Source organism: Echinops telfairi, unplaced genomic scaffold, assembly GCF_000313985.2.
Source record: "Echinops telfairi isolate 266 unplaced genomic scaffold, ASM31398v2 ScPeMD7_62;HRSCAF=233, whole genome shotgun sequence".
Lineage (NCBI taxonomy): Eukaryota > Metazoa > Chordata > Mammalia > Afrosoricida > Tenrecidae > Echinops > Echinops telfairi.
The window spans coordinates 83,804-109,886 of record NW_022103960.1 but is presented as its reverse complement, the minus strand read 5'-3'; the positions used below and the strand labels follow the sequence as shown (position 1 = coordinate 109,886).

Genomic DNA, 26,083 nt, shown 5'->3' with positions numbered 1-26,083 from the left:
GATGAGACCCAAAACCTATCTGTGGACCATGGAACATTCCCCCAAAGAGGGACTGCAGGGAGGGGATGAGTCAATCAGGGTGCAGTAGAGCACTAATGGCTCACGCAATGTACCTCTGATCCCTTGAGGGCTCCTTACCCCCCATTATCTTGACACCAGTGCTGCTTCCCACTCTGGAGTGGATGGGAGCATGTACATAGGTACAGGCAAGAGATAAAACTCACACCCCATGGAACCCAGGAACAGGAATAGAGATCCCAAAAGGGTAGGGGAAGGAAGGGAGAAGTGAGGAGGGAGGGGGGCACTGATCACAATGAATGGTACATAACCACACACTCCCATCCAGGGGGAAGAACAACAGAAACCAGAGGGGAAGGGAGACAGCGGTCGGAGTGAGATTTGAAAATAATTAACAATCTATATCAAGGGGCCACGAAGATTGAGTTGGGGGCGAGGAGGAAGTGCGGGGGTGGGGGTGGGGGGTGGAATCTGATCCCAAGGCCTCAATGGAAAGTAAATGTCTATAAAAGAATGGTGGAACATATGTACTAGTATGTCAGATACAATTGATGTATGAATTGTAACAAGAGTTGTAAGAGCCCCCAATAAAATGATCTTTAAAAAGTTGAGATGTCACATCCCTCTATCTGCAATTGAGAGAGGGGAGGACAGGGTTTACTAAACAGAGAGCTTGGAGAGAGGAGTATAGAAGATCAAAGGCGTATGTCTGACTTGAACAGTTAAAACAGTGTCAGTAGGATCCCCCTACGATGCATGGCTGGCCTGATCTGGTTGCTTGTCCATATTAGGGTGTATCTTAGAGGTGTCGTGTCTTTTGAGATAACCCTCTTGAAGTTATTGGACCTTTTCCTATTTTTTGGTATATGAAGCTCTGGATTAATGAATCCATAGGGCAGTGGTTCTCAAACTTCCTAATGCCTCAACCCTTTAATCCAGTTCTCATGTTGTGGTGAACCCCAGCCATAAAATTATTTTTGTTTCTACGTCATAACTGTAAATTTGCTACTGTTATCATTCCTAATGTGAATATCTGATATGCATGATATATTTTCATTGTTACAACTTGAACATAATTAAAGCATAATGATTAATCACAAAAATATGTAATTATGTATTGTGAAATATTTATTTCTAATGACAAATAAATGAAATTTTGTCTTGAAGCATGGTGTAGCATGCATAAGTCTTCACATGGGTACTCATGTATGGGCGTATCTGCATGTGGGCGGACCCGCCTGAAGACCGATAGAGGAGCAGTATCTCAGTGCCTAAGACCCGCAAAGGGGTCGCGACCCACATGTTGAGAACCGCTGCTATAGAGGCAGCAAGGAGAGTAAGGGTTTGGGGGGGGGGGTTAGTGGGCTACAGGGATGGAGTGGGAGGGCGGGGGAAGGGGAGACTATGCCAAGGAGCCCGTGTAGAAAAAGAATTTGGAAACTGTTGTAGCAAATTGTACATTTCTGCTGAGGTGATGGAACTATGGCATGATAAGATAGATAGATATATCTTTTAAAAGATGACATCACATGGGGTTGCCACGAGTCAGGGGACTCAAGTGCACCTAAACAGAACCAGGCACATGTGGGAGGTACCTGTCCTTGCCCCCTGCCCTCCCCCTCTGCCCCCACTTGCTGGAGAATGTGAAGGACTTGGTCTACTTCTGGAAACATTTCATGGTGAGTGGAGCCCACTGGTCCCTGCCTGCCTTGCCTGTAGCTCCCCGTGGCTTAGAGGGCTTGGACCCAGGGCCCTTCAGAAGAGGAAGGTAACTGGGGCCCCCCTCCTCTTCTTATGGGGTTCAGGGCCCCCTTGGGGGCGGTTTCTGCTCTCTGACTGGGGCCCTTCTGCTTTGCAAGAAGTATGCCCTGGGAAGGGGAACCTCAAAGGCAAGTTGTGGGGTGCCGGGCTGCCTCCCTCACCCCTCCAGCTCCCTTTACCTGGTTTCCACTGGACCTGTTGAGGGTCATGACTGCTCCGAAGAGCCAGCACCTCTTGTGAAGTCCAAGAGGGACCTGCCTGTCCTCAGGTGGAGGACTCAGGGGAGGGCATGTCATCATGATGTTCTGGAATCTTCCTTGGGGGTCGGAGGGGGATCCACCTGGGGATCTGCACGTGGTGGCGCACTAAGGTGACTCCTCTTTGGGATTTGTAGGGTCCCCAGGAGGGATAGTGAGACTTTTCCATGGGAGATGGGGGGGCACAAGGGGTGCTCGTGGGACCTCCAAGCAAGACCTATTGCTGGATTCGGGGTGACTTATAATTCAGGGGACACTGCTATATTTCGGACAGGGTCTTGTCCGTCCATCCCCCCCTTGTCCCCAAGAGGCCTGAAACTTGAACCTGCAGGTCCTAGATTTGATTGATTAGGTGGGGTCCCACCCCCCACCCCTTTGTGGTATGTCATGCCCCATCCTCAGACCAGTCCTGGATATGAGTGAGTAGATGGGTTCAGTCTCCCCACCCCCACGTGGCATGACACCCCCCCATGCCTCTAATCAACTCTGCAGGTCCTAGACATCACTGAGTGCCTGACAAGTTCTCGGAGCAGGAGAAACACACTGGCATTTAGAAGATGAAGCTGGCGGTAGACACGGTAGCTGGCTCTACGTCTTCACGCAGGTGAGGGGACCTGGAGAGCCCTGCCCCTTCCCAGGCTTTTGTGAGCCTTCCCAGGCCCCTTGTCTCCCACCCCAAGTCCTCTCCTCCAAGACCAACCACTGGACATCATGGGGGGACTTTTGGAGCATGGTCCCAGAGGAGAATGTCTTTACCCATAATCAGGGGGCTTGCATGCCCCCATAAGATACATAAGCTTTGGTTAGAAATAAATTGTTCTCTCTCTCTCCTCTTCTCTCCTTTCCTCCGCCCGCACTATGCACAGACCTGGCGGGTGAGATCATGGCGGTCCAGGAGGTGAGCATGCTACCATGAGCATGAAATGTGTCTGACTCCTTTATTTTACCTTCTCTTCTATCTCTCTTATTCTCTATGACTTTACTATCATCTTTATATATCATAACCATACAATTGCACCTACTGGACCTGTGATAGTGTGAGGGGCTGGTTTCCCCCATACTCATTCAGAAACCTTGAAGACTTGGCTGGTCCACTTCTTTGGATGCTGAGATTGAGTTCTGGGTTCACAAAGGATCAAGCTCCCCATCTCTGCCAACCTCTACCCCATCCTCAGTAATGCCTCCCCATCCGCCTGTTCTCTTAAGGTTTCATCTATTGGTGAACTTTGTCTAAGTCAATCAATGTACAGTGTTAAACTCTGGGATTAATTTTTATGCATATGAGGGACTCTGGTAATGGAGTGGTTGAGCTGCTAACCAACAGGCTGGCAGTCAACCCACCAGCTACTCCTACTCCATGGGAGAACAGTGGGGTGCTGTCCTTTCATAAAGATTATAGCCTTAGAAACCATAGAGTAGTTCTACTTATAGAGTCACTATGAGTTGGAACTGACTGGATGGCAATGGTTTGGGGACCTTTTGAGGGTGTGTGTGTGTGTGTTTAAAATAACTATAGATCTTAGTTTGGGCTACAATTTTAGCCTATCATAACCTCTCTGAGTAACTGTAAATAAGAAGTCAAGTATCATTCGTTTGTTAGTTCCCTGGCTCCAAAACTGTCAAGTATGAATGTGTGTTTCTATTTCAGTGCCTTGACTTTTCCTCTCCCAACTTTAACCAAAGGCTTTTTGCATCGAAAGGCTTGATCCAGGAATCACTATACAAAAGTAGATTCATCATACTCAGGAGCTGAGTGCTTTAAACACAATTTTAACTTCTAAATGTAAGCAGCTTGTCTTGACTGAAAGAGGATTGGATTTTTTTATGCTGTCAGTACCCGTTTCTTGGCCCTCACTGTTCACAGGAGTCTGTATTCACTCAGCGTTTCTTAACCTGTGGGTTTTGAATTCTTCTAGGGAAAGAATTATTGATTTTGCTTGCTTAGCCTTGAAATAGATTCTCACCAGGGTCTCTGATCCATGAAAGGTGAACCACTGGTGTATCATGGCAACAGTGGACATGTACATGTTGTGCTTTCCTGTGAAACATTCCAGTTTCTCTCATGACACCCCTTTGAGTAAGCTCTACTATTTTCCTTCTTTAGATGGCAACTTGAGCTTACAGCAGTTAAATAACTTGTCAGAAGTCACATAGACAACAACATCAATTCCACATGCCCCAAATAAATTCTGGATTTAGCCAGGTTATTTTCATCCCCACTAATCTCTGGAATCACAGGGTCCTATAGGATCTCATGAGTTGGCATCTAGTCATTGACAATGAGTGAGTGAATCTCTGGAGAAGGACATCCTGTTTGGTAAAGCAGAGGGTCAGTGAAAAAGAAGAAACCCTTCAGTGAGATGGATTGAAGCAGTGGCTACTACAATGGGTTCAAACATACTTCTATTCAACTTAGTAGCAACTCAGGAGCCCCCACTGATCGATGGGAGACTACTGTAGATGAGGCACATTTGGCCAAGAAGTAAATCCAAGCTTCCTGTATGGATGGGGAGAATTCAGTATCTGTTGTGATGTCATCCCGTCTATTCTGACATTTGGAGACCCTATATGAGCAGAATGGAACTGCTTCCCAGGGTTTTCAAAGCAATGATCGTTTGGAAGCAGACCTTCAGGCCTTACTTTGATGAGTTTAAACTGAGTGAGTTTGAACTATCAGCCTTTCAGGTTAGTAGTCTAACACTTAACCATTGGTATCCCCATGAATCTGATCCTGACTCCTAGTGATCCGGTAGGACAGAGAAGAACTCCCCCTGGGTTTCCAAAGTTGTAATCTTTACATAAACCGACTGCCACATCTTCCTTACATGAAGCTGGTGGTGGGTTCTTACCACTCACTTTTCAGTTAACAACCAAGAAGGTAACCACTGTGTTACTTGGTATTCTTTCATCAGTATCTAATTTCCTAGAATTTGGGGAACTTTGAAAGTCCTTTGTTTAGTCATTACTTACTCAGTAGAATTATTTGATCATATTGAAGAAAGGAGAAAGAGATGGGGGGTCAGGGAATTAGGTCAATAATAATGGGGAGTTGGAGACACTACAGTGTTTAAAAGGAAAAAAAATTAATTTGCTGTAGTAAGTTAAGCAAAGATATTGACCCATTTTGTAAGCATCCAGTTAATCAAGGTTTGCTTCAAAATACTGTGCTTGAACTGCATTTACTATCTGCAAAATATATAGCTCAATGGAAGATATGTTCAAGTATAATAAGAAAAGCAAGTCTATGTTGAAGACAGTGACTGGTGTGAAGCCATTTCTTTAACTTGATGGTTCACTCTGCAAAATTACAGAGTTCCAAGAGCAGAAAAAAGTCTTTGATTTCTTGTTCTTTTTTTTCTTGAGTACTTTTGCTTGTGAACCGCTCTACAGTCCCCCTGCTTTCTCTTCCCTTCATCTCAACAGGGTGTGTGGACTCAACTTTGAACCCCATGGGGTTGAGTGCAGTGTTTCTATTGGCGCTCTAGAAGAGCCTCCTCAAAGCTTGTGTGCAGCTGTCCTGCTTTGGGGATGGGGCCAGTAAGTGATTTAACTGTCATTAGTCAGAAAACACTCAACGAGCCAAATACTTTTCCAAGCTTTGTTTTTAGAAGAGAAGGCCAAGTGCCATGAGTGCTGACTCCAAGCCTGGCTCAATGGAAGGCAAAAGAAATACATGCAAGAGCCTCCCTGAAGTCAGAATGAAGGCAGCCTGGAGAGAACTGGGGCACAGAGCCGCACTAAGTACTCAGGGGAGGCCTTTCGGAATGCTGAATTCCTTCCGGAGTTGTGCAGAGATGCAGTCACAGAAGGTGAGAAGCAACATTCACAGCCTTGGTTCTGAGGGCCTGTAGAATCCTTAATTTGCACAGTAAAAACTAGACTTGGCACTTCTGAGCATTCAGAAGTAGCTTCCGTCATTTTAGAAGCATTTTTTTCTTCTTTTTTCAACAGTGGTTTAATCAGGCCACAGGTATTTGTGGCATGCTTGACACTGTTCTGAATTTTGGGGATGCAGTAGTGACCTGTGACATGTTTTTCTAGTCTCTTGAACTTGCCAAGGTTAGAGAAGTACATATTAAACAGTCGGTTCATATATATACACGATGAGATGTTCACATAGTATATATGCAATGAAGGATATAAGAGAGGGCAAAGGTAGTAGAGAAGGTTGAAGAAGAGAGCCAGAGGCTTTCAAAGGAATAGATCGGGCTGTGGACTGCATGACAAGTCAGAAGCATCTATACAAAGGACTGGGCAAAGTAACAGCAAGTGCAAAGACTATGGTGGAAAATTCCGGAGACGCCCAAGGAACTGATAAAGGGGTCTTAGTTACCTAGGGCTGTCATAACAAACAGCACTACAAGGGAGTGACTTTAAAGAGCACAACCCTATTTTCTTGCTGTTCAAGAAGCTGGAAGTCCAAATTCAGGATGGCTCAAGAAGAATGCCCTTCTTTGCCAGTAGACCCAGGAGTTCCTTGGTTCCTTGGTATTTCCCTTCTCTCCCCACTCCCTGCTGTGTGTGCCTCAGCTTCTATTCTGCTGTTATTATATCTCAAAAGTGGTTAGGTTTGGACCTCCCTGCTCAGGCATGAGCTCATTCATATAACAAAAGTCCAATTTTCCAAACAGGGTCACGTTGACATGTATAACCTTACTGCTATAGAGTCGAATCATTGAGTCGATTCCCACCCAGAGTGGCCCTCTTGGTCGGAAAAAACTGCCCCTGTGAGCTTTTGAGACTGTATATCTTTATGGGAGTAGACAGCCTCATTAGGATTGTAACACATATTTGCGGGGGAAAGCACAGTTGAAAGGGGGAACAGAATAGATTTTGAGAGATGTCTCCTGGTGGAATTTGTTTGGTTTATCATAAAGGAGAATGGTCTAGTAGGGGCACATTAGAAAACCCCACAAATGTGCTTACATAAAAGAGTGCTTGTCCTAAGGACAATAACCAGTCCCACAGAGCAGTGACAGGCATGACAGAACCTGCCTCAGGCCTGTGCTAATTGGAGCTGTTCTAGATGCTGTCCCTCTGCAGCCACTTGACACTTATCACTGCATTCCTGAGGGGGATTTGTTTCATTCTTGTCTTCTCAGCATGGCCTCTCTTTGTGGCTCTTGGTTTCTGACTCTTCACAATGCTGACATTTGGGGGGTGGGGGGTGAAGAGGAGGAGGGGACAGAAGGCTGACTCCAGCTCATTGCAACACAGTGGCACCAAAGCCCAGCCCGGCCATTTCATTGTTAATAGCGCCAGTATTCCTGACTTGTGCCTAGTTAAAATGGGGACAGCACATCCAGACCAGAATAGTCATTTGAACCAGTCCTTCCTCTGGGGTTGCTCTTAGGTTTTGGCTGCAAAGACATCGGTAAGGCTTTTGTCTCTGAAAGCAGTCTAATAATAAACAAAATAATAAGGAACTGTTGAATATTGTCTGCTTTCTGCTTCACTTTCTGTCCCCCCAGGATATCATTCACAGATGATGGGGATTAACGTGCCAGGGTGCTGGGAGATTATTCAAGAGCCTCTCTTCTGCTTCTGTAATGTCTTTGAGATGACTTTCTTTTCCTTTCCTTTCCTTTCTGTAGGTTTAGGACTGGTGATTCCCAAACTAGTAAAGTTCTCCCCTCTCCAAGGTTACTTCTTCCTCCCAACTGCCTTCAAAGTGCACATAACCAAAGTGTGGAATCATTGCCCCAAACTCATGAACCAGCTTCCCTCTTTCCAGGAAGGAATCAATGTCAGCGATCCTGCCAGAACAATGAATAAATCCGGGTTCCTCCATCGCCCGCGCTGCGGGTCCTGGCCTTGTGGGCGGCCTGCAGAAGGGCAAAGTCCAGGCAACCCAGCTTCAAGAAAGCTCTCTGTCCACCGCAGTCCGCAGGCATTGGGCAAGCACCCTCCCCACAGCCAAGATGCCCCAAAGGCAGGTCAGCTGGGCCTAAGGGGCGGTGAAGGAAGAGCCCCAGAAGAGATCAGCGCTATTGTCAGGAAAACCTGGCCCTGCAAAAGTGGAGATGATGCCAAAAAAGGCAGCAGGAAAGGATACATCTTCAGACAAAACAAGTGCAAGCCAAAGGGAATGGGGGAGCAAAGGGAACAGGCTGAAGTAGCTAAACAAGTAGCTGTAGAAAATGGAGAAATGACAAAGAGGAGAGCCCAGCCTCTGATGAAGCATGAGAAAAAGAAGCCAAGTTTATCTACCACGTCTCGTCAGTGGGCCCTGCTATCTCCCTTGTACAATTCTGAGGAATCTTTTTCTCAGTTATTTTGTAAATGCAAGTTTTTTAGTAGCTCTAGGAACAGTTTTAAGAAAGAGGAAATCCCACTTCATTCCATTTAAAAAAAATGCTATTTTTTTTAAAGATGTGAAATCATTTACTGGTTGCTTATATTTTTGGTACAACCAGAAAATAGTAGGATGTTGAATTGTGGGAAGATTTGACTGTCTTGGGTGTCCACATAACGAATTGTGTTTCCATGTTTGTTTTTTAATAGACTGGTGTCTGGAAACCAATGTCATCATGGCTTTCTTATCAGAACTGTGCATTCTGTAACACCTTTGGTCATGGTTGTACAGCTTTGCTGATAATTGTGTTATGTGCTGTGAAGGGCTGGACGTTTGAGTCATAGTGTCTCCCAAGTCTTTGTGCTCTAGTCCAAGGAATTCCAATTTCCCTCTCCAGTGCCTCAGATGTTCCAGTTTTCCAGATTTTCCCTTTTGGATCACCTGACTCTAAGCTTCCTAATTTCTTTGGCATTTCTTTGTGGGTACATTCTGGGTGCCAGGAAACAGCTGGACCCAAGCTTACACTCAGGAACTGCTGAGTGTCCTTGTGATGCCTGAAATATATCAAGTTTCATTCTCCCTCTTAGGCATTTTATTTGTGATTTTCCTCTTTCTAAATCACCTGGCATCTCTGTAGCTGTTGGGTTCCAGCTTTCATGGCATCTCTTTGGGAAGATCGTTCCTGAGTACTCCTGTTTGGCACCATTAGGACTTTTTCTTCATGGTATACTTGTCACCAGGTGTATTTATTTGGTACTTGTTTACCATTTGCTCTTCTAAAATCTGAGCTCCAAGGTCAAGGGGCTTGCATAAGAGGCTACAGAAGTTTTGTTCATTGAGAAAATGCCACCCTGTTCTTACTGAGACCTAAACTTTGAACCTCAGTATTATTTTTGATATCTTTTCTTTTAAAAAAATAATTTTATTGGGGCTCATACAACTCTTATCACATCCATCCATCCACTGTGTCAAGCACATTGGTACATTTGTTGCCATCATCATTCTCAAAACATTTTCTTTCTACTTGAGCCCTGGGTACCAGCTTTTTCCCCTTCCTTCCCCAACCCTTCCTCCTGCATGAACCCTTGATAATTTATAAATTATTATTTTTTCATGTCTTACCCTAACCAATGTCACCCTTCACCCACTTTTCTGCTGTCTGTCCCCCAGGGAGGGGGTTATATGTAGATCCTTGTGATTGGATCCCCATTTCTCCCCCCACCTTTCCCTTACCCTCCTGGTGTCACTACTCTCATTATTCGTCCTGAGAGGCTATCTGTTCTGGATTCCCTGTGTTTCCAGCTCTTATCTGTACCAGTGTACAATATTTTCAATAACTGCAGAGCTCAGTGCCCAGCACAAGAAGCTATGCAAGCATTATCTTTCACCTGGTGATGACACACCTGGTTGCATGCACTTCCTGCATCTTGAAGCTCTGTACCCGCCAGATTGAGCACTGCCACTATTGTATTTCTGCTTATTTTCATTATTTTCTGCCATCCAAGAAATAAATTCTTAGCCTTTCCAGGCCCAGCAGTCTATCTCTACTCATCTAGTCATCCTTATCTCATTTTTTCCACATGTGCTTACCAGTAGAAACAGGCCTTTCTTGCTTTTGAGATCCACCATACACAGTCCATATTCTGGACCATTGCTTGTGCCGTTTCTTCACCTGGACCACTGTTTCCTCCCCCTTCTGTATACTTCAAACGAACACATTCTTAAGGGTTTACATCTCATCTCTTTAATGGAATTAATTCCTGCTGTCATTGATTGTTCTTTGGCCCCTTAACATTTAGTCTATCAATGCAGTTTTGCCTTGCATAATAAAGCCGGTCATCTAATGAACGAAAGGGAGTGTGGATGAATTTGAAGACCAGGGTGAGAGACCTCAGTTTGAATGGTAGCTTCCTCATCTGCTGGCTATGTGTCCTTTAGCAAATTTATGTCTATTATTGACCTTATCATCCTTAGCTGTAACATGAAAATAGTTTTCTCACATGCTTGTTTACCAATGTCATGGTTCATGATGGGACAATGTTAATGATGAGACAGCTCCTGATTTATAGGAGACGCTCAGTAAATATTATACTGATGGTCATTTCTCTTGTACTGGCTTTGGCTCTAAATAATCACTTGCTGAGTTTGTTAACTGAGCACGTTACATGCCCAATAACATTTAACCTTACATGCGTCTCTTAATCTTTCATAACAAAGTTAGGAGATTGATTAAGTAATGCACTGAGGCTCTCAGAGCCCAGCAGGGCCAAGATTAGAACTATGACTTCACATTGGAGCCTCGGTGAATGGTGTATTCCAGGGGCCTGAATAAGGATGGTCCTGGTGGGGAGCCTATGGTGTCTCTGACTCTAGTGTTCTTGCTTTCACCAGGAAGCAGAGGTATTTGTTATTGTTAGATTGAGTTTGCTGAAATTGGAAGTTCATTTTTAAAGAAAACTATTTATGTTCAGGTCTGCTAAATAGTATGTTTATTTTTTTATGCTTAAACGATTAGTATAAGAACTGTTTGAAAGAATGAATTGCTAACTTGTACAGACTAAAAACTTAAATGGACACTATTTACAAAAACAATGAGGGTTTGGGATAGGGCAAAACTTTCAATAACATTCATTCGCAAAGGCAGAACCATGCCTGCCTGACTAACACATTTACATGCCTTTTAATAACTCATTTCTCTTTATCATTGTTGTTGTCAGGGACCGTTCTGTTCTGACCCATAGCAACCTCATGTACAACAGAGCAAAGCATTTCCAGGCCCTTCGGCATCCTCTTAACTAGTTTATGTTTGAGCCTACTGTTCTAGCCATGAATCTCACTGAAGGTCTTCCTTTTTTGTTGATTCTCTACCAAACGTCACGTCGATTTTCAGACTGCTTCTTCCTGATTAATATGTGCAAAGTACATAAGATGGAGTCTCGCCAGTCTCACTTCAAAGGATTATTCTAGTTGTACTTCTTCCAACATAGATTTGTTCTTTCTTCTGGCAAACCATGGTGTGGTGGTTAGATTTTATGTCAACTTGATGGTAGCTGTGGGGGGGTAGGGATGGGGTTCAACCCGTCCATCAAGTGGTAGTCTGGTGATGACTTTTTGAAGCTGTGGCAGTGAGTGACAGCAGCCATCAATTATCTTGACTTAATTTATGCTTATTGAATATTTTCCAACAAAGCATAAGACACGTTATTTTTCAGTGCTCATCAAATATTCAGCAAGATGACCATGTGCTGGGTTCTAATGCAAACTTTAACAACATAATAAGAAATTAATATAATTGTGATATATCATCCACTGGAATAAAATACTGTGACAAAAATAGCAAACTACAGCTTTGTACAACAATATAGATGAATCGTGCCAGACATTATGCTGACTAGAGGAAGTCAGACACCATATACTTCATACATTATTATTCCAGTTAACCAAAGGCCAAGAATGGACAGATGTTGTCTCTGACAGTAATGTTCCAAGTACTGATTACACCTAGGGCAAATATTAACTTGGAAAATGGCAGGAGTGAATCGTCATGTGTGCGTCAAAATTTCCCCAATTTGATCTCAGCGTTTATATGAATATAAATTACAGGAGCATAAATTCAGATATAAAAATTCACTGAGTTGTCCATTTAAGATGAGTACACATTCAGCACTTCATTGTATGTGTGTAAATAGGAGGACAAAGCAAACACTATTACGATAGTCATTTTTCAAAGGTGCGTCTTTGACCCACTGGCCCCCAGCACTATTTCTCCCTTCAGACCTCTGACCCTGGAAAACGCTCGCCGGGTTTTTCAGCCCTTGGAGAGATGAGGCTGGCTTCGCACAATCTGTGGCCTGTACCCCTTTGGGAAAGATGCCTGGTAACCAACCGTGAAACCAAAGCCAAACCGGAGACTTTAGCAATTCGAAAGACGGGAAAGATTTAGGAGGAATAAAGAAAGTATATTTCTTAAAAAAAATTCGAGTCGCTACCGACTACTCGCTACCCGATAGGACGGAGTAGGATTGCAAGGCTTCCCTGACTGCCAACCTTCACAGAGGTGGACATTTCACCTTCTCCCCCAGCGCGACTGCTGGGTTCACACAGCGGGGAGCAGCCCAACGTCTGTGCCCAACTGACCAAACCAGCAAATGCCCATTTCCCTGCGCTCCGGGCATGTGTTTGATTCCTTTAGTCCGCGTTTCGGTTCCTGTAGGTGGTGGTGGTTGTTCCTGTATGTTGTTGTTGTTGTTGTGTGCCTTGGAGACGGTTCCGGCCGCAGGCGACCTAACGAAATACTGCCGGGGGCTGCGCCGCCCTCCCGACTCTTCCTGTTCACAGATGGTTTTAAGAGCATCCAAGCTTATCTCGACAGGACAAATGAGGGCTGCAGTGGCCCAAGCCTAAACGTTACGAGGGAGCGCCCCTGAACCCCACGGCCACTAGTTAGCGGCCTACGGGTTCGCGCACGGAAGCCCTCCTCGGTGACACCGAGGGGCGGGGCCGGAAGCGGAAGTGGGCGTCCGTTGAGAGGCTGGCTCCGCCCAGCGCGCTCCCGCGCCGCCGGGACGTGGGATCGCCTCCGTCGCTGGTCGGCTCGGTCCGCGCACAGGTGGCCCCGCAGCCCCTGGTCTCGGAGTCTCGGGGAGTCGCTCCCGCTCCGCGGCCCTCTCTGGGGTCCCCACCCTGCCGAGCCTCGCGACGTCCCGCAGCCCCGGAAGAGCCCCCCCCCCCTCTTTGCAGCCATCGCCCGGTCGCTCTGCCGCCTCCTCGGAGATCCCGGCTGCTCTCTGGACGGCCGGCCAGGTGGGGTGGACCTGTGTCTCGGTGCACGCGTGAACAGGTAAAAGTCGTTCGAGTCGTCGCTGAGCCAAAGTGTGCTGCTTAGCCAGCAACGCCAGCGCCGTCACCCGGGAGTTTGGAAAATTGAGTCACGGTCTTCAGGGATGCTCGGGGTCGTTGACCAGTCTAAATATCCCGCTCCTCCCCGCGCCAGCCTGCGGCTCACCGGGATGCCGCTGACTTCCTCTCCTTTCGTAAAACCCCCAATTCTTCAGCCTCATCTGCCATCACTCTCTAACATACACACAACAGCAATCACAGCACAGTGCCTCCATCACCTGGCAGCCTGTCTGTATATTTAACCATTTATTGAGCTGTGTATTACAGGAGGGCAGGACACTGTGCTGCATACGGTGCTAAACTACTACACCTTTTATTTACAAAACGACACCGTGATCTCATGCAAGGCCACCCTGTGTATGATGGTGAGAAACACTGCTGGGTCCTGCACCATCCTCAACTGTTCCTATGTTTGAGCCTATTGTTGCACCCACTATATCGATCCATCTTTTTTTCTTCCTAATCTCTTGAGAGTGCACCTTTTTCTAAAAGTAACAGTCTTGTAGAAAGCAAATAGCTTGCCCATGGACAATACCTGTAAAGAACAGTCTCTGAATTGAAATTCGGGTTTGTTTTTACTTTGAAGGGCATAATCGTGATCACAATTTTCTAGCCTAGTATGGATCCACTTTTTTTTTTTGTAGAGAGCCCTGGTGGGGTAGTGGTTACACTTTGGGCTGCTAACCATAAGGTTAGCAGTTCAAAACCCTCAGCTGCTCTGCAGGAGAAAGAGGGGGTGATTTTACTCTCCTTACAGGGTGGCTATGAGTCAGAATGGACTCATGGCAAAGTGCTTTTATTTTTGTCTTGTGAGCTTTTTTTGAGAAGTGCTGGTCATACAATAATGAAGATTATTAGGAGCACACCCCTTCCCTCCCTTTAATGTTTGTAGCTGTTTAAGACAGATGAAGAATTAAGAATTGTGAGTTGGGACTAGCATGTATATTTAGGATCATATTTGTCCCAATTTTAGGAGGAAAATAAGCATATTTTGAGGAATTTCATTGGCTGTGAGAGAAATTTTCATCATTGTGTGAAGAACAATACAGTCAACCCTAGTTCTTCTGATATAAAATGTAGTGGTTAATATAAGCAGTGAGAGATTTATAGAGATCACATACCCAGAGTGTGTGAATGCTGCTGACTGAACCACAAATTTTGCTACCAAAGAACCACTTCTTAAGAAGTTGAAGCCTTCTTGGAGGAAAAAAAAAATGTTCTTATTCCCAATGTCAGGACAGCACTTCTTAGGAATGAGGGCAAAATGGGAGGCAGGTATAATGAAACTAATCAAAATATTTGCATAAGTGCTAAAGGGTAAGCCACATTACAGTGTTGCAAAAAGTACCTCATCTTTTGAAATAATTATTTTACAAAGTAGACGAATCAAGTAGGCAGTCCCTGATTGGCGAAAGAGGTTAAGATTCTAGCTAAGTCGTGGAGAGGAGACGAGCCAGTCAGGGTGCAGTATAGACCAATGAAACGTACAACTTTCCTCTAGTTCTTTAATGCCCCCCATCCCCACTCTCATGATTCCTTTTCTGCCTTAAAAATCCAGCTGGACCAGAGCATGTACACTGGTACAGAGAATCCAGGACAGATAAACCCCTTAGGACCATTAAAGAGAATAGCAATATCAGGAGGGCTAGGGGAAGGTTGGGGGAGAAAGGGGGAACCGATCACAATGATCTCCATATAACTCCCTCCCTGGTGGACGGGCAATAGAAAAGTGGGTGAAGGAAGACATTGGTCAGTGTAAGACATGAAAATTTATAAATTATCAAGGGTTCATGAAGGAGGGAGGAAGAAAATGAGCTGATACCAAGGGCTCAAATAGAAAGCAAATGTTTTGAGAGTGATGATGGCAACAAATGTGCAAATGTGCTGACACAGTGGATGGATGGATGGATTGTGATAAGAGTTGTATGAACCCCCAATAAAATGATTAAGGAAAAAAAAAAGATTACTAACTAAAAGATTGGCACTTGGTACCCATCCAGGATGTCCCTTGGAAGACAAGCCTGGTGTTCTGCTCCTGAAAGCTCACACCATTGAAAACCCTATGGAACAAATATAAAGTACCTCAATTTATAATGTCCTTTGGGGAAATCATTAGGAACACTAGTGCCATCGGCATACTTTTTTCCCTTCTTGTTACTCAGAATTCATGTGATTTTTGTTGTTATGTTTGTTTGTTTTTCTCCCTCCAATTAATAAATAACAAGCAGAGCCAAGTCCAGCCACCTTAAGAAGCCCATTCTTGATACACTGCAGTACCTCAAACGTGGTTTTATTTCTCTTGGTTAGTACAGTCTAAGGCTCGTATTAAATTTTTAAAATACTTACTTCCCTCTCTCTTTCTTCATAGTATCTAAATTTCTTTCTTTCACTTGCACAGTCCAACCAAGAACTTAAGTTTCTTTTCCTTGTTTAAATGGTGTCACTTCATGCTATCTTTTGTGTTTATGTGATATATATATATATATATATATATATATATATGGTATATAAATATATATTTAGTTAATATAAATATACACTATAATATGTAACACCTTTTCCTGTTGTAACTATTTTCACATGTGCAATTCAGTAACATTACTTTCAACCCTATTGCACATGCTACCACTGTCAGTTTCCAAGTGTTTCCGTCTGCCTTAGCAGAACTTGGTGCTAGTTAGCATTAACTCCTTTCCTCCCTCCTGTTTGCCCCTGGTCTCCACATTCGTCTATTCTAGATTTTTCATATAAGTGGTATCATACAAGATTTGCTTTTTAGTCCCTGGCACATTGTACCTTTGTAGGTCATTTATGAGAACTTACCTTTTTATGTTGGAATAATATTCCACTCTTTTTCCATGCATCTGTTACTGGATATTTGTGTCATGTCTCTCCCTCCATACCTGTATTAGTCTAGGTACTTCAGAGAAACAAATCCACAGCAACTCATGTATAAGAGAGAGTTTTATGTAAAGAAAATGTGCATCATGAAAACATCCCAACCCAATGCTGCCCAAGCCCACAAGTCCAACATTAACCCATGAACCCAACCCCAGTCCACAAAGTCCTCCACCTCACAAAACAGAGGCAATGATGCCGACTGCAGGAGGAAAGCTGAGTCAGTGAAGGAATAAGCATCTCAGCACTAGCAGGAGTCTCCACACGGCTGCTCCAGCACCCAGGGCTGCATCGGGATAGGTCCATGTAGCTTCTTCTTGGGGATGTCTTGTAGGAAGTCAATCTTGCAAGCTGAAGCAGGGAACTGCTAAGGCAGCTGCACCCGGTGCAACCATCACAAAACAAGAGACCCGAGAACTAGAAAGGTGAGGCTCACCACCCATTTATCCCTCCGCCTTTCATTTAGCCCCACATGTGATTATTGGCCAGGCTGGCACAATTAACTAACTCAATACCTATCCCCTTTTCTCTCCCCACCCCCCTCACTGACTTTTGGCTGTTATTTAATAGTGCTGCAGTGAACATTAGTGTGAAGATTGCATTTGCATCCCTTCTTCAAGCCTTTTGGGTGTGCACTTATTATTGCTCGGTGCCATGGAAACTGTTTTAGACTTAGACACCATGTGCAGATAGAACTGTGCCATAGGGTTTTCTTGGGGTGCAGTCTTTATGGAAGTAGATCACTGGGTACTTACCCCACATGGTCTTGCCCATTTCTGAAGTGCTTTATCTGTACATATTTACCACCTTTGTACAGGGAGCTTCAAAATATTTGTGTGAAAAATTGAATTAAAAGATAATGGAAAATTTTCAGGAACTTTTTGAAGACCACTAGTATACCCTGAGAAATCTTCATGGTCTGGTGGGTTGGACTGCTTGATTGGACTGCATTGATTGGACTGCATTGATTGGACTGCTAATCATAAGCAGTTTGAAACTCCAGCTGCTCCACTGGAGAAAGATGAGGCTTTCTGCTCCCGTGAAGACTGACAGTCTCAGGAACACCCAAGGCATTCTGCTCTGCCTTATTGGGAGAGGCATTCAGGGCATTCTGCTCTGTCTCTGGGAGTCAGGGTCCACTTGATGGCAGTGAGTTGGGCTGAACTGAGCTTAGCTGAGCACCTTGGGTAGCAAACTCTCAGGAGTCAGACAGATGGTTCCCAAGTACAGTAAAGTCTGTCAAAGCCAAAGTGAGTGTGTAAGGGGAAAACCCATTAGAGAAAGAAAAGTCGAACCCTTTCCACTAAAACAGCTAGAAAAGTGGAAACCTTACAGGTCCCAGGAAAACAAAAGCAGCCCCGTCGAGTCCCACCTCTCAGGGGATTCACTGTCTCTTCCACTCCAGTTTGTTGGTCACTTAGTAAAGAGTGATGCACACCATCTGTAGTTTGACCTCTTTTGTCTCTTCTTGTTTATGCTTTTGGAATCATATTTAAAAGTTCACTGTTGAAAACCAGTATGTGGAGAAGGTAATTGCTTTGTTAAATATGGAAATATTGCAGTTATCACAACATTCATTGTATACCACTTGTAAGCTCAATTGGGTAGAAACTGGTGCCATTTATTTTCTTTTCTTTCCCTAGAGATCAGTATTCTAAAAGGACTCCCATTTTGGACTGGAGTAGCCTTTGGACAAATGACTGGTAATGTTGTCACTTGTGTTAAATCCAAACCTTCACCCAACACTGGTTTTCTAGTTCACCACCTAAGAGATACTAGAATCTCAACCTATATTTCCTAAAGTTCTAATACAGCCCAAGAACCATGTTCTTCCTTTCAGTGAGCTCGAAGCTTCCGAAATAAGAAAAGAACCAGTTTCGGGAGTCACAGTTTGATTCTTTGTGGCCAGAAGACAGCATGCAGGTTGAGATGTGGGCTCCTAGTTAGCAATAAACTCAGGGCTCTGAAATCTAACATATGCAAGACAGAACTTTTAAATTCTCCCCATGAACAGATCTACCTTCCAACCAGTTAGTGGTATCAGCACCCTTTCATTAGATTAAAATAAATAATCTAAGATATTCTCTGAGACACCTCCTTATGAAAGCAGCCTCTGAACTTTCTTTTCTTTCTCTGACACAAGAAAGTCTAATCTCCATCCAGCAGCAAAGACACATTCAAACACTGTAAACCAAGCAAGCCATCAATCATGTAGCATAACATCTACATTTTTTATGCTGTCCTGCAAATCCTACATGTTCATGCTTAGGCTTAGCTCTCGACTTAGGTTTAGAACACCCTCGTGTTAGATAAACTACTGGCATGTATTTAAAACGTTTTCAAAAATGCCAGAAATTTTACTGCCTTTTAGTTCCTGCACCAGATATTTCTTATGATTAGAGAAAAGCTTTAACCATAGGAATTCAATAATTCTTCTAATTCAGGTCTCACTTCAAATGCCCCCTCTATCCCCTCAGTTACTCCCACCCACTTCTTTCTTTGAAGGCCATTGCCATTTCCAGAGTGAAGTAAATCCAGTTTGAGTTAGCATTAGCCTTATTCTTGCAAATACAAACCAATTAAATTGGACGTTGCTTTTGCTTTCCCCAGTTCTGTTCCCTATGTGACCAAAAAGCGGAGAAGCTCTGTATTATGGGAATGACAGTTTCACACCCTCTCTGCCATGTTGGTCACTTAGTTGTCTGGTAAGTTCAATAGAGCTGTGATGTTTACTAGCCAGATGCTGCCATTTAAATGAAAAGTAGTGAAAACTAAAATTAAAAGTTTAGTTCCAATCGCACTATTCATAGTTACCATATTGGACTGGGCAGAAACAGAACATGTCTGTCATCACAGGAAGACCCATTAGATAGTGCTGCCCAAGAGTATATGCAACAGGTGAACTCTTTTGTGTCTTCAATCTGAGATCAGTGTCGTGGGCCAGAAGGAACAAGAAAGCGAGATGTACTGTATCTGCCCACACACTTGAAGTCTAGCACAGTTTTAAATAAATAATAAAAACCCAGGAGCATCTTTGATATCTGTAATCAAAAGGACTTTACCCAAGAGATTAGACTTCTTGATGAAGAAAGTTACTTAAGTGAAGATTCAGGAAATTAGTTTCATTCGGCTACACGCATGGTTGTGTGGGGCTGAGAGCGTGTGTTGTGGGGGGCTGAGAGCGTGTGTTGTGGGGGGCTGAGAGCATGTGTTGTGGGGGGGCTGGAAAGGGTTTTCAGTTGTGAAAAATGAGTTGTAAAGCCCAGAGGTAGCAGGAACCTAAGATCATCTATTCCTTGAAGAAAATCTAAGATGTTCAAAGCAGAGAAAAAAAAGGGTGGGTGGGAGAAGGGGGGAGAGTTGTGTAAGCCAGTTTGAAGGAGGCAAGAGCAGCAGTTCATTTAGAACTATACTGATTACTTTGGGCTTTCTCCCCCCACCCCCTTTTCCAATTAATTAATTGTTTTTAAAAATTTCACCAACATACAGTTCACATCTCATACATTTCAGTAGTTCATTCACATAAGAGTTTTACAACCATCACCACTATCAATTCCGGGACATTTCTTCTTCTTTGTACTTGCTGTTAGCTCCCATTTCCCATAAACCTCCTCTGCCATGTCTCTTTGAAACTTAATCCAGTTGTTGTTTCTATAAGTTTACCCATCCTGGGTTTCATATACAGAAAAACATACAAAATCAAAACAAAACACTAGCAAATGGCTCAACAACAATGACAGGATGAAACAGAGAAACACCTCATCAAAAATAAAACATTGACAACTGGAGCAATTACACATTAGATCAAGATGGAGGTCAAATGACAAGGTGTCACAACTACACCTGCAGTAATTCGCCCCATCGTGTACTCTGTGGTAACAAGGCCTCTCCCATTCCTGGTCCATAGTCAGAGGGATTCACCAGCGGCTCCATCCATACGGGGATGAGCTCTCATGGTCAGTTTCACAGTGTGGATTGTGACTTAGCAATTCTACTTGTAGTTTAAGATGTTATGCACTAAACAAGCTCCTAGTTTATGCTGGAAATACTAATTATAGAAATAAAGAGATGGATTACATTTAGAGTGTACTATTGGGTAAAACTCAGGAGAAAGACGAGGCTTTCTACTCCCGTAAAGATCTATTGGAGCACTTCCGCTGTGCCCTGTAGGGTTGCTATGAGGTGGAGTCAATGAGAGTGAGTTTGGTTTGGGGATTAGATAAAATAATAAAAGGAAGCTTTGAGACTTTGGTATAAACATGTGTCAGGGGAAACATTTATATTGAGACTTAAAGATGAAAGTCTAGAAGTCCCCTTGGAGGAGAAGCAGGGTAAAAGAAATGGCAACAGGCAGGACATGCTCCTTAGAGAAAACGTAACGATTTTCTGATTTTTTGGTGCTGGATTTATTATAGGGTTGAACCACAAAGGACGTGTTCAGGAACCCTTGCAGAGGTCTCCACATCTTAGGGGCTGGTGATGCCCTAGTGAGGACAAAGCCAGCAAGACAGGAAATAACTGAAGGGGAAGAAAGAAATGTTTATTGCAAAAGATGTTAATTTGAAAAAGCAACCAATTATGAGTAACAATGGTATAAATGAAATGAAGAAACCTTTTAAAAACACAACAAACAAAACATTAAAAGGTCGGTTCTGCCTCGTACCTTCCTTATAGGACAGAGTAACACATCTCCTTGGGGATATTGAAGGTATCATCTTTATGGAAGCAGACAGCCTCATCTTTCTCCCCTGGAGGGGCTCATGGGTAAGAAAGGCTGGCCTGGCCCAGTGTTTAAGCGGCTGTGCCACCAGGGCTCCTTTAAAAGCACAATAGAAGGATTTTAACCGCACATAGTTAAAAATGCAAGAAACTTGAACTCATTGACAAAACTTGAAAAACGGATTCGTCCTGGAAATGTACCCATGGCAATATCAATCAGTGTAGATAGTTCCTGGGTTAGTGGTTTCTGGGGGGTCTGGCAGGGGAAGTTGGGGGAAATGGGGAGCTGATATTGATGAGCACAAGGATGAAGAAAGTGCTCTAAAACTCATTGTGATGATTGTGCGACTCTTGATGGGATTGAACTATTGAGTTGTCTGATAGGTGAATTATATGCTAATAAAACTTTTAAAAAAGGAATAGATGCCTAATAGAATTTTTAAAAATCTTATCTAACTGATGAATCTGCACAATGACTACAACAGTAAGCTCAAGCACAGGGGGAAAATGAGAAGATGTCACAGGACCAGGCAGTTTTTCATTCGCTTTGACACAGGGTTGCTGTGAATCAGAACTGACATGACAGCACCTGACAACAGCAAAGTGTTGATCTATAAGGGACAGAGCTACGCAGGTGAACCCACAACTTCATCACTGGACCCTGACTCCCTGGAGGAAATCAGGCTCCAGTGTTCCAGCAAACCTGGCTTCTTCTCCTATTCTGGGATAAGTCAGTTCCTTCCTCTATAGAGAAATAGGCCCATGGAGGGGCATGAAGAATACATACAGATTTGTGTTCTGGAGGCTGGAGCCATTCTGCCTTAAATGCAAATGCTATCAAGTGGAACATTTGCCTGCACCTGGGAGGAACTAAAAACATGTCACTCTCTGCTTACTCAACAACGTTTTCTTCCCATTCTTCTGCTTCAGGTCTCAAGTGTGCTGGGTGAACTAGTCCAGGCCAGATCACTGGGTACCCTGGGCGACCATCTTGCACATCTATAAGTCACACGCAGAGAATTCAACTCCTTTGACTGGTGTGTGGTGCAACAGATGTTATCCATCTGCTTCCAAACTGTTCAGTGCTCTGCTTCCATTTCCATCCCTCTTGCTGAAGTGGCTTCTTGGTCTTAGAGACAGCAGTCTCTACATTTTTCAGAAGCTGGAGCAAGGAAAATGGTGAGTTCTATGAAGAACTGAGTTGCTATTACTGTAAGTGGGCAGGGCTTAATATAATTTGGTGGGGAGTGGGCAGCTGTGTCCTGTGAGACTGAGGTTCTTCAGTGCAGAAAAGAGATGGTACAGAGGTCCTCTGAGGCATCCTAAAGCTTTGCTCTACTCTCACTGGGCCCTTCCTCTATACCAGCAGTCCTCAACCTGTGGGTCACGACCCCTCTGGGGGTTGAATGACCCTTTCACAGGGGTCATCCGATTCATAACAGTAGCAAAATTATAGTTATGAAGTAGCAATGAAAATAATTTTATGGTTGGGGGGGTCACTACAACATGAGGAATTGTATTAAAGGGTCTGGGCATTAGGAAGGTTGAGAACCAGTGCCTTAGCATATTTAATTTTGCTTTGCTTTCTTCTCAAGCCATGCCTTTTAAATTACTCGTACTTGTACTTTGTTATATTTTTCATTTGCTTTAGCGGCGCTAGATATAAAATTTCAGAGTTTCTTCTGACATCCATTTTAGTTATTTCTTTCGTGTCTTTTTAATAACCTCTTTTAAATAACCTCTTTCTTCATTTAAAATGCTCTTGATATCATTCCACAAGTCACCTAGTCTTCTGTCATTAATGTTTAGGGCATCAAAACGATTCCTCAGGTGCTCTCTAAATTCAGGCGAGATAGACTCAAGGTCCTGCTTTGGTTCTTGTGAACCTGTTTTAATTTTCTTCAGCTTCACTTTGAACTTGCATGTGAACACTTGGTGGTTTTTTTTTCAGAGTTGGCCCATGGCTTTGGTCTGACTGGAGACATTGAGCTTCTTGAACACAGTTATAGTCAATTTGAACCACTATATAGATGCTATGTACGTTGTGGGGGGGAGGAAAGGGTATTTGCAATGAACGAGTTGTTGGTTCTGCAAAATTCTATCATGTGTGTAGTATTAAATTAAAATGGCCAGCCCCCACCATTAGTCGCAGGTTCACTAATACTACTTCTGGGTTCAGTAATGCACAATTGTACGGTTGAGATATATAAGTATTATATTAAAGTCATTGAGAGCATGAGAGATATTACAATAATGCAGTCAGACATATTACATGGTAGCATTGCTCACCTCAGCCCAGCTTGGTGGTCCACGTGGAGAGAGGGGGAAGGGAAGGAGGGCAAGGGAACAAGGGAGAGGGGGAAGAGAGGAGAGCCAGAGAGAATCAGAGAGGTCTGAGAGCTCTATATTGCTGACTCACACCTATATACCTTTTGGGGGCAAGTCAGCCCACTAATTACAGGTAGAGACATACGTCACAGGGAGGAGCTGCACTATAGGTTACACAGTAATGAGGGGGTGGTCTAGGGGGTGGTCTCTGGGTCTCCATAGTAACCATTATCATTAGGGTGAAAACTCTTCCTACAGGAGCCTGTCCATTGTCCCCAGAGGCAGGGAGCAGGCCCACCCTGTGGTGGGAATGAGACAGCAGTCTGGCAACTGATTGCCCTCAGGGGAGAGAATGCCTGCACATCTGACCTCCCCCTACACATGTGATCTTCATTGTTTCTGCCATCAAGGCTGTATTTTCCAGCTGTGGATCCTTCTTTATAGTTCTATCAAATTACAATTACTTATAATTACAAATTATAATTATAATTTTCAGTGCATGTTGATTGCTGAGTTGATCAATTTCAGACTATAACAGTTGGTAAGACCCTTAAGTTTCTTTATCATTGGCATGAGTGGTTGGTTCATAAATGTGAATGACAGTCATACTAATTTGCGGTCTTTGTATATAGATAGGTAGATAGTGTCCTATGATTGACAGTGTTGTACTTCACAATAGAACTTGAAGTGTTCTTTTTGATGATGGATACCTTCAGTCACCTCGCATCCATTAAATAACCAACTTTATTATGGTGTGAAGCATCTTGCTAATGTTCATTGCGAACAAGCAAATTTTTTTTATTTCCTCTAGTTTCTTACACAAAAAATAGTGTGGAATTTACACTAACTTTTTAATAGTATGCTGGTGATCTTGTCATAACAGTATATAAAGCCATTGCAATCAAGTTGTTTCTGACACATAGTGACACACATAGGGTCTTAAATTTCTATTAAAGCAGAACATAGAGGACTTAACTCTAAATTCTTATAAAAACTCCAGAAGTCAATGTACAGTTGACCCTAGTGTTGTGTTCTTATTGTTAACTGTATTGTAATGAACAGACCCTGGATTGTGACTGTTTTACTTTTACAGTGCTCATTCTAGTGAATTTAAATAGAAATTTCTAAGATCCAAGTAACAATAGATTAGGTACTATGTTAGGCCAGGTTGACTAGAGAAATATGAATAAGAAGGAGTTTTATATCAAGAAGTAATTGTATATCAGGAAAACATCCCAGCACAGTCCAACTCAAGTCCATAAGTCTGATACTAATCCATAAGTCCTTCTTCACACTCACACAGCCACATTCAATGATGCAGAATGCAAGAAGATCACAGGCTGGTGGGTGAAAAGTCTTGTGGATCCAATGGCAGTGGGAGCATCACAGCACTAGTGCTGGTCTCAGCATGGCTCTGGCAGCTCTCCAAGTGACTCAACAGCAGGAAGGTGAAGGCAGAGAGAGAAAGGGAGGTTCCCAGGATCTTCATAAGAAGGCCACACCCACATGGAGGTACCATCAGTCTGGCCTGATTGACTGGTTAGATTCCACCTGTACATTGTATATATCAAGTTGGCACAAAATTATGTAACTACCACAGGTACAAATTCCTTTTGAACTAAGATAACTAACATCAAAATGAAGGGGTTTTCATATGATGTTGTCAGGTTGAACTGCTAACTACAAGTTGGGCAGTTCAAACCCACCAGCTGCTCCTATGGAAGAAAGTTGAGGCTATCAGCTCCTGTAAAGATTTACAGCTTCGAGAACCCCACATAAGTTTCTATAAGTTGGAGTCTACCCAATCAATAGCAGTGGGTTTAAACTTGTCAACAGCCATCCACTGATTGCAGAGACACATTTAAACGTGTTTTCTTTGGAATAGAATCGTTTACATATGATCTAGAACTCTAGTTGTTGTTGTTAGGTGGCCTTGAATCAGTTCCAACTCCTAGTTATGTATGTGCAACAGAGCAAAACCCCACCCGGTCCTGCACCACCCTCACAATTGTGTTTATATTTGAGCCAATTTTTGCAGCCCCTGTGGCAATCTACCTTGTGGAGGGCCTTTCTCTTTTTCACTGCTCTTTCATTTTACCAAGAGGAGCCCTGGTGGTACAGTGGTTATGCATTGGGCTATAATCCACCTGGTCAGTGGTTTGAAACCACCAGCAGCTCTGTGGAAGAAAGATTGGGCTTTCTCCTCTTGTGAACAGTTAAAGTCTCAGAAACCCCACAGTGGTTGTGATGAGCCAGCATTGACTCGATGGCAGTGAGTTTAGTTTTGGGGTTTTCACTTTACCAAGCATGATGTCTCCAGGGAGTTGTCTCTTCTGAGAACATGCCTAAAGTAGATGATAAAAGGCTTCGCCATCCTTTCCTCTAAGAAGCACTCTAGTTGTACTTTTTCCAGGACAGAGATATTTGTTCTTTTAGCCCATGGCACTTCCAATGTTCTTTGCGACCACCACAATTCAAGTGTATTGATTCTTCAATGTTCTTTATTCAGTGTCCAACGTGCATATGAGACAATGAAACATTCCACGGCTTGGGGCAGGCACACCTTAGAGGGGCCGGGGCAGCATTGTGATGACTTGTTGGACTGTTAACCACCCGGAAACCACCAACCACTCCACAGAAGAAAGACAGGGTTTGACTGCGGTAAAGACTTAGTCTCAGAAACCCACAGGGGCAGTACTACCTGTCCTATAGGGTCACTGAGTCAGAACTCACTCAATAGGAGTATGTTTGTTTGTTTGTTTGTTTTACCCTAATATATAAAGTAAATATTAAAAATTTTCTCTGATAATCTGAATACTTGTTAACATTTTCAGTATTGTAGTCATCTGTTCCACCTTTTTTGGGTTCAACATCTACAATTACTTAACAATGTTCTTTTTTTTTTTTT

At 43.5% G+C, this 26,083-nt stretch overlaps 1 protein-coding gene across 1 annotated transcript in view; it reads left to right on the top strand.

Moving 5' to 3' along the window:
* Positions 1-12,962: 12,962 nt before the first annotated feature.
* Positions 12,963-26,083, top strand: part of LOC123521792 (zinc finger protein 699-like) — a 31,686-nt gene continuing 18,565 nt past the window's right edge. The window contains exons 1-4 of the mRNA XM_045291157.1: positions 12,963-13,171; positions 17,772-17,831; positions 18,739-18,833; positions 21,778-22,026. Of these exons, the coding sequence (XP_045147092.1) occupies positions 22,024-22,026 (3 nt within the window). The 5' untranslated portion in view covers positions 12,963-13,171; positions 17,772-17,831; positions 18,739-18,833; positions 21,778-22,023. The remainder of the gene's footprint in view (positions 13,172-17,771; positions 17,832-18,738; positions 18,834-21,777; positions 22,027-26,083) is intronic.